The sequence below is a fragment of the Narcine bancroftii genome, chromosome 1, assembly GCF_036971445.1.
Source record: "Narcine bancroftii isolate sNarBan1 chromosome 1, sNarBan1.hap1, whole genome shotgun sequence".
Lineage (NCBI taxonomy): Eukaryota > Metazoa > Chordata > Chondrichthyes > Torpediniformes > Narcinidae > Narcine > Narcine bancroftii.
In genome coordinates this window covers 151,507,256-151,521,077 of record NC_091469.1, presented here as the reverse complement: position 1 = coordinate 151,521,077, position 13,822 = coordinate 151,507,256, and the positions used below count along the sequence as shown (strand labels likewise).

The 13,822-nt window shown below is 45.5% G+C and overlaps 1 protein-coding gene across 3 annotated transcripts in view; it reads left to right on the top strand.

Annotated features, from left to right (window-relative positions):
* LOC138765089 (hepatocyte growth factor activator-like) overlaps nucleotides 1–13,822 on the top strand; it is a 104,873-nt gene that overhangs the window by 38,888 nt on the left and 52,163 nt on the right. For 2 of the 3 annotated variants that reach the window (XM_069941809.1, XM_069941800.1), the window contains exons 7-8: nucleotides 2,479–2,589; nucleotides 12,798–12,972. In XM_069941809.1, coding sequence (XP_069797910.1) covers nucleotides 2,479–2,589; nucleotides 12,798–12,972 — 286 coding nt within the window. The remainder of the gene's footprint in view (nucleotides 1–2,478; nucleotides 2,590–12,797; nucleotides 12,973–13,822) is intronic. The other variant, XM_069941819.1, reaches the window with a different exon arrangement.

Here is a 13,822-nt window from a genome sequence, read left to right as displayed (position 1 = left end):
GCATCAGTAACACCTAGTAATGCTTGACGCAATAAAAGCAGTGCCCTTATCTCCTACGTTGGAGGGGCAGATGGTGTTAACGTTGGTCGGTAGCGAAGTCCCAGCATGCCATAGTGCCCCACCCCCAGGTTAACAGGTAGGTCCCAGCATCCAATAGCATGCCGCCCCCCCACCAACAAACTAATGGCCCCCTAAAATTCATTCTAGTGCTGACCCTTGTGGGAGATGATTGGTTGGTGGGGTGTGGCTTTGTTGGGTAGAATACTTTGGGATATGATTGGTTGAATGGGTGAGCCTCTGTTAGGGAGAGAGTTGTGGGTTATGATTGGCTGGTGGAGCGAGTCTTTTTTTGGGGTGAGAACTGTGGGAGGTGATTGGCGGTGGGGTGAGCCTCTGTTGGGGAGAAAGCTGTGGGATGTGATTGGTTGGATGAATGAGCCTCTGATGGCAGAGAGCTGTTGGATTTGATTGGTTGGTGGAATGAGTCTTTGTTGGGGAGAGAGCTATGGGTCATGATTGGTTTGTGGACTGAGTGTTGGGGAGAGTGCTGTGGGACGAGATTGGTTGAATGAGTGAGCCTCTTGGGGAGAGAGCAGTGTGTTGTGATTGGTTGATGAAGTGAGCCTCTGTTGGGGAGAGAACTGTGGGTTGTGATTGGTTGATGGGGAGAAGTCAGGAAAACAGGTGAATGAATAAATGGGAGTTTCTTGTCATAGAGCCCACCTCACTGACAAAAGGCAAAGGAGGAAAAACCCAACACCCAACCCCAACCAACCAATTTTCCCCTGCAACCGCTGCAACCGTGTCTGCCTGTCCCGCATCGGACTTGTCAGCCACAAACGAGCCTGCAGCTGACGTGGACTTTTCACCCCCTCCATAAATCTTCGTCCGCGAAGCCAAGCCAAAGAAAGAAAGAAGAAGAAAGATTATGTACAGATACAATTAAGGTCTTACTTCCCAATAACATAAAACACACTAACAGCAATTTAAATATAATTAATATACAAAATGCCACGATGAGAAAATAAAATCAGAAATAGAACAGGGAGATAAACAAAAATAAATAAATATTCACAGTTGACAGGTGGAGCAAAATATGTTAGTTCTTCAGACAGATGGTTTTGTGGTTTGGGCAGCGATTCTCAACTTTTTTTTTCCACTCACCTTCTGCCTTAAGTCATCCCACAATAACCACAGATTACTTAATCACTTCACTCACTTATTCTCATCTCAAATCGCACCCCTCTTCCCCCACTGGGGAACGCTCTGGCCTCCTCCCACCGCTAGTAATCCCAACCTCGCCATCAAACCCGCAGACAAGGGTTGTGGTCTAAGGTCCTGATTTTCACCAGATAACAGCTCTCAGACACCTCCTCTTACTTACCCCTTAAACAGGACCCCACCAAGAAACATCAAGCCACTGTCACACACACACCATCTCTGACCTCATCACTTCTGGTCATCTCCACTGACAGCCTCAAACCCCATTGTTTCCCAACCCCACACTACTCAGTTCTACTTCCTACCCAAGATCCATGAACCCAATTGTCCCGGTGGACCGTATTGTCTCCACGAGCTCCTGCCCCACTGAACCCGACTCCATTTTGTCCCCCTCTACCCCGGTCCAGTTCATTCCCACCTACATCTGGGATACCTCACACCCCCTCCATCAACTCTCAGTTTCCTGAGTTGGACTGCCTCATTTTCACCATGGACATTTTCATGTACACCTTCCTTGTTCCACATTCACAACCTACTGTAATTTTGTTCCCATCCCAGGCAGTGATGTATCCTGATAGGATACTTTCAATGGTCCACCTGTAAAAGTTGTTGAGAGATTCAGGCAATTTGCAAATTTACTCAGGCTTCAAAAGAAGTTCAAGATTATTATCATCTGATTGTACATTTACAATCTGATGGAACAGCATCTCTCAAGACCATGGTGCACACACAAAAATACACACAATACACAGTACATAACAATCACATAAATAATCAGACTAAATATATAAACATGCTTGAGAAGATTTATTTGCTTTCAGAAGAATCTGTTTCCCAGTCTGGCAGTCCAGATTTTGATGCACCTGTACCTCCTTGATGGTAGTGGGTCAAAGATACTGTGTGCTGGATGGAAAGGTGCAGGTACTAGGGGGTTTCCTGGCCATGATGTAGATGTGGCTGGACCAGGACAGGCCATTGAGACGTTTCCCCTGAGGACATTGGAATCCGAGACAGGGATTCCCTCAGCCCGCTGCAGCTTCGAGCCCTTTAATAGTAATCTACACCACCTGACTGCCCCACTCTCTCCACCGCGCATGACACCCTGTGAGGGCGGAGGAGCAGGGAGTGTTTCAGATGGCAGGGGGTTGATGCAAGGACGGAATTGTTGGCCAACTAATTCCCCGTGAGATGCGCAGCTGGTTTGTTGGGGCACTGAGTGCGGTGTCTCAGAAAGTGACCTTTCCTTCTGATTCACAGCCTGCGAGAGAAACCCGTGCCACAATGGCGGAGAGTGCCTGGAAATTCGGGCCACAGGGGAGAGAGTGTGCTCCTGCAGCAAGGGCCATGCGGGAAAGAGGTGCAAGATAGGTAAAGCAACGTGCACAGTTCATGTATTCAGAACTTGTCACAGGGTAATGGGGTTGTTCAGCATGGAAACAGCCCTTTTTATCTTTTTCTTTTAAAATGTTTTTATTCTTCTTCTTAAATCATTAAATTCCTGTGTTTGCCATTCTTTAAATGACTCCATCTATCCCTTAATAAGAGAAAGTACCTCCTTTATCTTGCCTTTCTTTTCTTCTTCTATTTCACTGTATTCTTCCTCTTCTTCTTCCTCTGGGTTGGCCATCTGTTGTTTCTTTGTTGCCCTTCTCTTCTTTCTTGTTTTCGTTGTTTTCTATGTTCTCTTCTTGCTGCAGGTGTTCTGCAGCTGTCGTTGCCGGCTGTGGAGATCGACTCCCCAGCTGGTCACCCCTCCCGTCGGAATGTTTTTTTGCATGTGCATCGCGCATGCGCGAGGAGTCGCGCATGCGCGGTTGCGCACTTTTACTCGGCTCAGCGAGCCATTTTTGTAGTCCACTTTCTACCAACCTGAGGGAGCAGGTTTCTCTCTCCACCGCGGGCCTCTTCGAACAGATAAGGCCTTCTCCTTCTTCTTCCGTTGTCTTCTCTTCCTCTCTTACCGTTGATTTCGATTTTTCTTTTTTCGTCGCCATCTTCTTTCCACCTTTATACTCACTTTTCTTTAATTTTTATTTTTGTGCCTTTGTGTTTTCCTTTGTTTTTTCCGACTTTTCTGGAGAGGGCTGGAGTTCACCGTCCGGCCACTACTCCATCACGTGACTCCTCTAAAATGTTTTTATTGATGCTTTACAATATAAAAGATTGAACAGTACATTTATACAATGTGCTACAAGCTTAAAAAAAAATCAAAACATTATACAGTATTCTCATAACAAGGAAATCCAGGATGCAGTACATAATTATAACAATTTAATATGATTTAACACCCAAAATCTCGATTACTTCGACGTTAGGGATGAAAGCGCTCCAATGAATGTTGAGGATGGAGCGGAGACAACGCTGGTGGAAGCGTTCTAGGAGCCGTAGGTGATGCCGGTAGAGGACCCATGATTCGGAGCCGAACAGGAGTGTGGGTATGACAACGGCTCTGTATACGCTTTTCTTTGAGGTTTTTCAGTTGGTTGTTTTTCCAGACTCTTTTGTGTAGTCTTCCAAAGGCGCTATTTGCCTTGGCGAGTCTGTTGTCTATCTCGTTGTCGATCCTTGCATCTGATGAAATGGTGCAGCCGAGATAGGTAAACTGGTTGACCGTTTTGAGTTTTGTGCGCCCGATGGAGATGTGGGGGGGCTGGTAGTCATGGTGGGGAGCTGGCTGATGGAGGACCTCAGTTTTCTTCAGGCTGACTTCCAGGCCAAACATTTTGGCAGTTTCCGCAAAACAGGACGTCAAGCGCTGAAGAGCTGGCTCTGAATGGGCAACTAAAGCGGCATCGTCTGCAAAGAGTAGTTCACGGACAAGTTTCTCTTGTGTCTTGGTGTGAGCTTGCAGGCGCCTCAGATTGAAGAGACTGCCATCCGTGCGGTACCGGATGTAAACAGCGTCTTCATTGTTGAGGTCTTTCATGGCTTGGTTCAGCATCATGCTGAAGAAGATTGAAAAGAGGGTTGGTGCGAGAACACAGCCTTGCTTCACGCCATTGTTAATGGAGAAGGGTTCAGAGAGCTCATTGCTGTATCTGACCCGACCTTGTTGGTTTTCGTGCAGTTGGATAATCATGTTGAGGAGTACTCGAGATGGCAGAGGTCGACAGCATCGAGTCCACGCTGCTGAAGATCCAGCTGCGCTGGGTGGGTCACGTCTCCAGAATGGAGGACCATCGCCTTCCCAAGATTGTGTTATATGGTGAGCTCTCCACTGGCCACTGTGACAGAGGTGCACCAAAGAAAAGGTACAAGGACTGCCTAAAGAAATCTCTTGGTGCCTGCCACATTGATCACCGCCAGTGGGCTGATATCGCCTCAAACCGTGCATCTTGGCGCCTCACAGTTTGGCGGGCAGCAACCTCCTTTGAAGAAGACCGCAGAGCTCACCTCACTGACAAAAGGCAAAGGAGGAAAAACCCAACACCCAACCCCAACCAACCAATTTTCCCCTGCATCTGCTGCAACCGTGTCTGCCTCTCCCGCATCGGACTTGTCAGCCACCAACGAGCCTGCAGCTGACGTGGACATTTTACCCCCTCCATAAATCTTCGTCCACGAAGCCAAGCCAAAGAAGAACACCCAAAAAAAAAACTCAAAAGGAACATTTTCAAACCCCTTCCTCTAAGCAAGGTTGACATGTTTAAATCAAGTGACATCAACTTGGAGACGGACAGCACAGCGCCAAAATTCGAGAACCACCTTAAATCTTGACATTATGATAATCGTCTATCAATGGGGCCCATGTCTTTTGGAACTTCACATTTGAATCCTTGATAGAATATCTATTATTTTTCTAGAGTTAAACAAAACATAATATCTTAACCACCGTGTATGTGTAGGTGGAGTATTATCTTTTCCATTTAATCAAAATTTCACGTCTGGATATCAATGATGTAAAACAGTTTTTTTCAAATTGCCCCCCAAATCCACACTTTAAGTAATTCCTATGTCATCGGTGCTCTGTGATTAGTAGGGGATTGCTTAAGGTGGGATGTGAGTGGGAAGGGAAGGTTGAGAACCACTGCTCTAGACCCAATTGTTCCTGGAATATTTTGCTTGAGAACAATTGTTATTGATCCATTTCCTTTGGGGTTCTGAAATGGTGCACATAATGAGTCAATGAGGGGCGATGAAAACCATGGTTTTCAAACCTTTTGTTTTCACCCGCATACCACCTTAAGCAATCCCTTACTAAACACAAAGTACTCATAGCATGGAGATTACTTAAGGTGGAATGTGAGTTTAGGGAGGCAGTTTGAAAACCACTGGTGTAAACGATAAAATTTGGCTCTGAATTGGTCAGTAATATGTGAACATCTTGAGGTGATCCAAAAAGGGGAAAAGTTCCAAATTTAACTTAAGAATTACTGATAGTGTTTTGAAAGACATCTTTCCAAAGCTCTTTTTTTAAAAACATCTTAAATTTTATTTACAACACAATGGAAGCTGATTCTGGCCATTGACACCCAAATTAACCTCAAACTCCGCACGTGGGTGGGAGGAAACCGGTGCACCCAGAGGAAACCCATACATACATAGGGAAACACACACAGCTCCTTACAGGCAATGCTGGATTCAAACCCAGGTAAAAGAGATGCAATAACCACTACATTAACCATGCCAATTGGACAGATACATGGAGTGGATGGGTTCAGAGCAGTGGTTTTCAAACTTATTCTTTCCACTCACAGACCTTAAGTATTCCCTATGCCGTAGATGCTCTGTGATTCCAGGGATTATTTAAGGTGCTCTGTGAGTGGAAAGAAAAGGTTTGAAAACCACTGTTTTAATCGTACCTAATTGACTCGTTATGTGCCAATGACAATTCTCAACTTTTCCCCCCACTCTCATCCCACCTCATAGAGCACCGATGGCATAGGGATTACTCAAGGTGGTCTGTGAGTAGAACACTACTGGTTTAGAGGGATATGGGTCAAACGCAGGCAGATAGGACTAGTGTAGGAGGAACATTTTGGTCGGTGTGTGCAAGTTGGGCTGAGGGGCCTGTTTCCCTTCTGCCCATCTCGTCCACGGTATCCCAGCAGTATAACAGAGCTAGTCCTACATGCTTGTATTTTGCCTCTATCATTCCAAACCCTTCCTGTCCACGTAGCCATGTTAATTGTCCCTACCTCTACCGGTTCTTCTGTCAGCTTGTTCCACATACCCACCACTCTCTGTGTGAAATATCTACCTCTCAGGACCCTCCCCCCTCACTTTAAACCTATGGCTTCCATTTTTCGACTCTCCTATCTGGGGAAGAGACATTGACTATTCGCCTTATGCAATCCCCTCATGAATTTGTAAACCTCCACATGCTCACCCCTCCTGCATTTCATGGAATAAAGCCCTATCAAGGCTCTCCTTATAAATAAAGCCCTCCAATCTTGTGAATCCTTCTTGCTCAACTTTTATTCTACTTAACCCTCTGGTTAAGTTAGACTTGAAGTGAGCTGAGGATGCTCAATGAGCTGATGGACAATGCTCTCTCTCCCTGGGCTAGTTAATGGACTTGTTTTGATGAGAAACTGTCTTGTAATCCAGCAACATTGAAGGAAGGCTGTATAATCTTCCATGTAAACTGGGGCAGCATGGTTAGTGTAGCAGTTATGACACAGTGCTATTATAGCGCCAGCAATCCAGGTTCACATCCAGCACAGTCTGTATTTGGTTCTCCTCGTGTCTGCGTGGGTTTCATCCAGTGTTTTAGTTTCCACCCACCCTCTAAAACATACGGGATGTTATATAGTCAGGATAATGTGACTATTTTGTAACCGCATAAGAATACTCCCTTTTCACTATAGTAACTGTACTGCACCACTGTGTGGTGTATGTCTATGTATGTGAACAGTTTTTCCTTAGATGGTGGAAGGCATCAATAAGTAAAGTCTTTTCTGTTAATGAAATCTCGCTTCTCTAAGTTATTTTAGAAGATTCCCAAGTAACGCAAGAGACATATCATGGGGGTAATAGTTTAGTTTGTTATATCGGTGTGTTTAAGCAGGACAGCTCATGGGCCAGAAGGGCCTGTTACTGAGCAGTATGTCCAAATTAAAAGAAACGAAAATCCTTAAGGGCGATGATTCTCAACCTTTTTCTTTCCACTCACATATCACCTCAGATAATCCCTTACTAACCACAGAGCACCTATGGGAGAGTTGGTAATTGAGTTAATTGGCATGGACCAACAAAAAGGGGAGTGGCTGAAGGAGTGGCCCAGTGAGTGAGTGGCACAGTGTAGGAGTGAAACTTTGAGAATTTGACAAGTAGAGGCTGAGGAAGTGCTTCCAGTGAGGTAAGGTTAGTAAGTTTATTTTAATTAATCTAATTTAATTTAAGAGTAGGTTATGGAGGCAGTTGGAGTGGTCCTGTGCTATGATTGTGGGAGGTCAGGGACAGCACAGATGTTCCTGATGACTACACCTGCAAAAGGTGCATCCAGATGCAGCTCCGGGGAGACCGTGTTAGGGAACTGGAGTTGCAGCTGGATGAGCTTCGGATCATAAGGGAGGCAGAGGCAATCATAGATAGGAGTTACAGGGAGACAGTCATCCCAAACAGACAGGAGTCAATTAACTGGGTGACTGTGAGGAAAGGAAAGGGGGGGGGGGAGACAGACAATGCAGAGTACCCCTGCAGCCGTTCCCCTCAGTAATAAGTATACTTTTTTAGAGACTGTTGGGGGGAATGACCTACCAGGGACAAGTTGGGGTGGTCAGGTCTCTGGCACAGGGGTTGGCCCCTCACCTCAGAGGGGTAGGGGGAAAAGATGAGAACTCTTGTAATTGGGGACTCACTGCTTAGGGGAGGTTTGCTGGACAAGATCGGGAATCCCGGTTGGTATGTTGCCTCTCAAGTGCCAGGCTCAGGGATGTCTCTGATCGAGTCCATAGCATTCTGGAAGGGGAGAAGAAGCAGCCAGATGCCGTGGGGACCAACGACATAGATAGAAGTGGGAATGAGGTCCTGAAGAAAGAATATGTGGAGTTAGGAAATAAGTTAAAAGGCAGGACCTCAAGGTGGTAATCTCGGGATTGCTGCCTGTCCCACGTGCTGGAGAGGGTAGGAACAGGAAGATGTGGTGGATGAATGTGTGGTGCAGGGGACAGGAGTACACATTTGTGGATCTCTTCTGATGAAGGCCAGACCCATACAAAAGGGATGGGCTGTACTTGAACTGGAGGGGGACCAATATCCTGGTGGGCAGGTTTGCTCGAGCTGTTGAGGAGGGTTTAAACTAGTTTGGCAGGGGGGATAGGAATCAGAATGAGAGTACGGAGATTAGGGTAGAAGTACACCTAGATATGAAGGGAGAGAGAAACTGGAATGTTAAAATGAATGAAGGTGGGGGTGGGGGGGTAAAAGTAGATGGTAATCAAAGGAGTGAATGTGGGGGATATTCTCTCAAGTGTATATATTTCAATGCAAGGAGCATGGTAATAAAGGGGGATGAGCTTAGAACATGGATTGCCGCATGGCCATCAGTGAAACTTGGTTGTAGGAGGGGGCATGATTAGCAGCTAAATATTCCAGGATTCCGTTGTTTTAGGTGTGATAGAACGGGGGGGGGGGGGTTAAGGTGGAGGAGTCACATTGTTTATTAGAGAAAACATTACAGCGGGGCTAAGGCAGGATAGATTGGAGGGCTTGTCCAGTGAGGCGATTTGGGTGGAAGTGAGGAATGGGAAAGGCATGAGAACACCTCATGGTCAGAGAGAATTAGAGGAGCAAATTTGTAAGGAGATAACATATATGTGTAGTAAAAATAAGGTGGTGATTATAGAAGATTTTAACTTTCCACACATTGACTGTGACGCCCATACTGTAAAAGGGCTGGATTGGTTGGAGTTTGTCAGACATGCTCAGGAAAGTTTTCTAAATCAATACATAGAAGAACTGACTAGAGAGGGGGAAATATTGGATCTCCTATTAGGGAGTGAGATAGGTCAGATGACAGAGGTTTGTGTTTGGGGAACACTTTGGGTCTAGTGATCATAATACTATTAGTTTAGGGCTGGGATAGGGCTGGGTTTAAGGTTGAGATTCTTGATTGGAACAAGGCTAATTTCAAGGAGATGTGAAAGGATTTAGAAGGTGTGGATTGGGGTAATTTATTTTCAGGGAACAATGTAAAAGATAAATGGAGGATATTCAAAGGAGAAATTTTGAGAGTACAGAGTGGGTACGTCCCTGTGAGGATTAAAGGTTAGAAAATATAGGGAGCTTTGGTTTTGAAAGGATATTGGGAATTTGGTTTGGAGGAAGAGGGATGTGGACAACTGGTGTAGACAGCAGGGAACTTGAGAAATGCAAGGAGTGTCAAAAAATCCTTAAGAAATAAATTAGAAAGGCTTTGGCAGGTAAGGTAAAAAAAATAAATTCAAAGGGGTTCTACAGGCACATTAAAAGTAAAAAGAAATGTGAGGGATAAAATTGGGCCCCTTGAGGATCAGAGGGTGGACAAAGTGAGGAATCAGAAGAGAAGGGGGAAATTTTAAATGATTTTTTTTCTTCAGTATTCACTAAGGAAAAGAATATTGAGCCAGGTGAAGTAAGGAAATCTGGTCGTGAGGTCATGGATAATATACAGATTAATGAGGAGGTAGTATTGGCTATTTTAAAGAGAATCAGGATGGATAAATCTCTGGGTCTTGACAAGATATTCCCTAGGACCCGGATGGAGGTTAGTGAACAAATAGTGGGAGCGTTGACAGAAATATTTAAAATGTCACCGGCCACGGGGGAGGATTGAAGGACTGGAGGGTGGCTCATGTTGTTCGGCTGTTTAAAAAAGGTTCCAAAAGTAAACCTGGTAATTATAGGTGTGTGAGTCTGACATTGGTGGTGGATAAATTAATAGAGTATTCTTAGAGATGGAATATACAATTATTTGGAAAGACAAGGATTGATTAGGAGTAGTCAATATGGTTTTGTATGTGATAATATCATGTTTAACAAATCTTATAGAGTTTTTTGAGGAGGTTACTAAGAAGGTTGAGAAGGGGGAGGCTATGGATGTTGTCTATATGGACTTTAGTAAGGCCTTTGGCAAAGTTCTGCATAAGAGGTTAGTTAGGAAGGTATTAATGTTGAAGTAGTGAAATGAATTCAGCAGTAGTTGGATGGGAGATGCCAGAGAGTAGTGATGGAAAATGCTTTGTCGATTTGGAGGCTGGTGTCCACTGCTGTTGGTCATATATATTAATGATCTGGATGATAGGGTAGTAAATTGGATTAGTAAATGTACAGATGATACAAAGAATGATGGTGTTGTGGACAGTGAAAAAAGTTATCAAAGTTTACAGGGTGATATAGGATAGTTAGAAGGGTGGGGTAAAAGATGGCAGATGGAGTTTAATACTGATAATGTGAGGTGCTACATTTTGGTAAGACTAATCAAAATAGTTCATACATGTTAAATGGTAGAGAATTGAGGAGTGCAGTGGAACAAAGGGATTTACAAATTCTTGTACATAATTCTCTGAAAGTTGAATCACATGTAGATAGGGTGGTGAAGAAAGCATTTGGTATGTTGGCCTTCATAAATCAGAGTATTGAGTAGAGGAGTTGGGATGTCATGTTGAAGTTGTAGAAGGCATTGGTGAGGCCGAATTTAGAATATTGTGTGCAGTTTTGGTTGCCGAATTATAGAAAGAATATAAACAGAATAGAGAGAGTGCAGAGGAGGTTTACAAGAATGATGCCTGTGTTTCAGGGTTTGAGTTACAGAGAAAGGTTGAGCAGCCTGGGACTTTATTCTCTGGAGTGGAGAGGATTGAGGGGTGATTTGTTAGAGATATTCAAAGTATGAAGGGGACGGATAGAGTCAATGTGGACAGGCTTTTTCCATTGAGAGTGGGGGAGATTCAATCAAGAGGACATGGATTGAAATTGAAGGGGGAAAAGTTTAGGGGAAACATGAGGGGGAATTTCTTTACTCAGAAGGTGGTAGGAGTGTGGAATGAGCTTCTGGCTGAAGTGGTAGATGGAGGTTCGATTTTAATATTTAAGGAAAAGTTGCATCGGTATATGGATGAGAGAGATGTGGAGGGCGATCAGCCAGGTGCAGGTCAATGGGACTAGGTGGGAGAAGGTGTTCAGTATGGACTAGAAGAGATGAACTGGCCTGTTTCTGTGCTGTAAATAGTTATATCGTTAAGGTAGTATGTGAGTGGAAAGAAAAAGGTTGAGAACCGCTGAGATAGATATTGGGAAATATTTTTTTACCACAGCTGATATACATAGATCTGCAGGGCATAAGGTGAGGCTAAGGAGTAAGAAGTTTAGAGGGAACCTGAGATAGAACATTTTCACCTTGCCAATGTCTGGAATGGGTATCTTGAAGGTGGTGGCAGCGAACACCCTACCGACCCTTAGATGAGGACTAAAGCTGTCAGGGCACAGAAGGCGATAGATCAGGTGCTGTTAAACAGGATCTTGATGACATTCACGGAAAGGATGGGCCGAAGGGCTTGTTTGGAGCAGTCTGGCTCTACGACTCCACCATCGTGATGAAGCTACTGGGTGAGAAACTCAGATAGAGGCAACAGCGATAGCAGGAGCTGGGATCCAGAGCAGGAATACGTCATCAGGCAGTGGGTGCAGAGAAGATTTATGAGGATGTTGCTGGGACTCAGTGGGGTAGGGGCCTAAGTTATAGGAAGAGGTTGAGTGGGTGGGGCTTTAATTCTTGGAGCACAGGAGGATGAGAGGAGATTTCAGGGAGGTTTACAACATCATGAGAGGCCTAGATCAGGTGAACGCAGAGAATCTTTTGCTAAGAGTAGGGGAATCAGTAACCTGAAGACATAGGTTTAAGGTGGGACGGGAAAGGGGAGGGAAATTTAACAGGAATCTGACGATAACTTTTTTTACACAGAGGATAGTGAGTTAAGCGGAACGGGCTGATGGAGGAGACGATTGGGGCAATGTTTAAGGCAAAATTGGACAGATCGTGGATAGGATGGGTGTAGAGGCATAGGGACCTAACACAGGCAGGTGGGACGAATGTGAGTGGGACATTTTTCTCATCATAGGCAAGTTGGGCCGAAGGGCTTGTTTCCATGCTGTGCGACTCTGTGACTATAACTCAGGCTGTATTTACCTTTCCCTCGGAAAGGGGATTTGCCAGTGAGACTTCCACTTCCTTTGTCCTGCCTGCTCACCCACCCCCACCCTGTGGCTCTGTGGGTTTCCTCTGGACTTTCTGCATTCATACTACATCCTGAAGATATTCGGGATGCTCAGTTAATTTGGCACTGTAAATTGTGTAGGTATGTATTCCTCTTCTCTCTCTCTCTTTCTTGGTCTCTCATATTCCCTCTCACACACTCTCTCCTCTCCCTTTCACACTCTCTCTCTGATCCTATCTCTCCCAAACACTCCCCCTTTTCCCCCTCTCTCTTTGCCTTCTATTTCCTCCGCTTTTGATCTGCGTCCTCTCCCTTTCCCTCTCCCCCTCCCTCTCCCTCTCCCCCCACAGAAAGTATGAATCAACAATCACAATATATTGGGGAAAATGATTTCCAGAATTAACCCGTCATTTCACATTTGCAATATTTTATGTTCAGATTCTGCTTCTGACTGCTACAAAGACAACGGGAGCTCCTACCGAGGGAAAGCCGATAAGACTGCCTCTGGGACCGACTGCTTGCATTGGACATCTGAATTAATCTCCATGGAGTTTGACATCAGAATGCTGGAGGACCCTCACATTTTAGGCGTTGGGGACCACAGATACTGCAGGTTTGAGAAACGGAACGGCATGAGCACGACACGGAGTTAGCTGAGGCAGAAAAGTCCCTCTGGGGAGTTAATCAGGAAAGCCTGCAGGTGCTGGGGTCAAGTACAATACTCTTAGGTTCTGGAGAAACTCAGCAGGCCACGCTGGGGGGTGGGTTTCAATTAGGTTTGCGGGGGGGGGGGTGGGAAGCAAAGTGATGGAGTGGAGGAAGAGGCGGTTGGCGCACAATAGGGACAGCTGGTAGGGAGCTTGTGTGGAGGGACAGGCAGATAAGGCACAATTGCAGCCAAAGGGGATGCATTGCAATGTAACAAATCAGGCTCGGTGTCATTATGCCCCCCTCCCCAAATGAGTTATTGTGCCCTCCTCCCACCCACCTGCAGCACTAGTGTTACTAGGGGGTTGTGGACCACACTGGGTGAGGCCATCAGAGGGGGTGTCACCTGAATGAATAGTGTGTTTTTGTCTCCACGCGGCATAAGCACACGTGTCTGTCTGAAATGCTGGAGGGAGGAGGACGTGTGATGGCGCGGCAGGCGGAGGAGGTCCCTGGCAGGTATGGCATCCTCTCGCCACCTCCCCCCCCCTTGCTGAGCGAGTTCTTGAATGGCAGTTTGTGGCCTGCCTAAGAAATAAGTGGACAACCTTGTAGTTCAGCTACACGTAGGCAGGTATGACGCTTTGGCTAAAAGACGGATGCCATTGGGAGCTGAATAGGATACACAGTGTATCAATAGGAGAGGCAGGTAAGCAGGGGGAGCGGCGTGGCTCTGTTGGTAAGAAACAATATTAAATTATTAGAACCAGGTGATACAGGGTTGGAATGAATTTGCTGAGGGTGGTGGTGGTGGC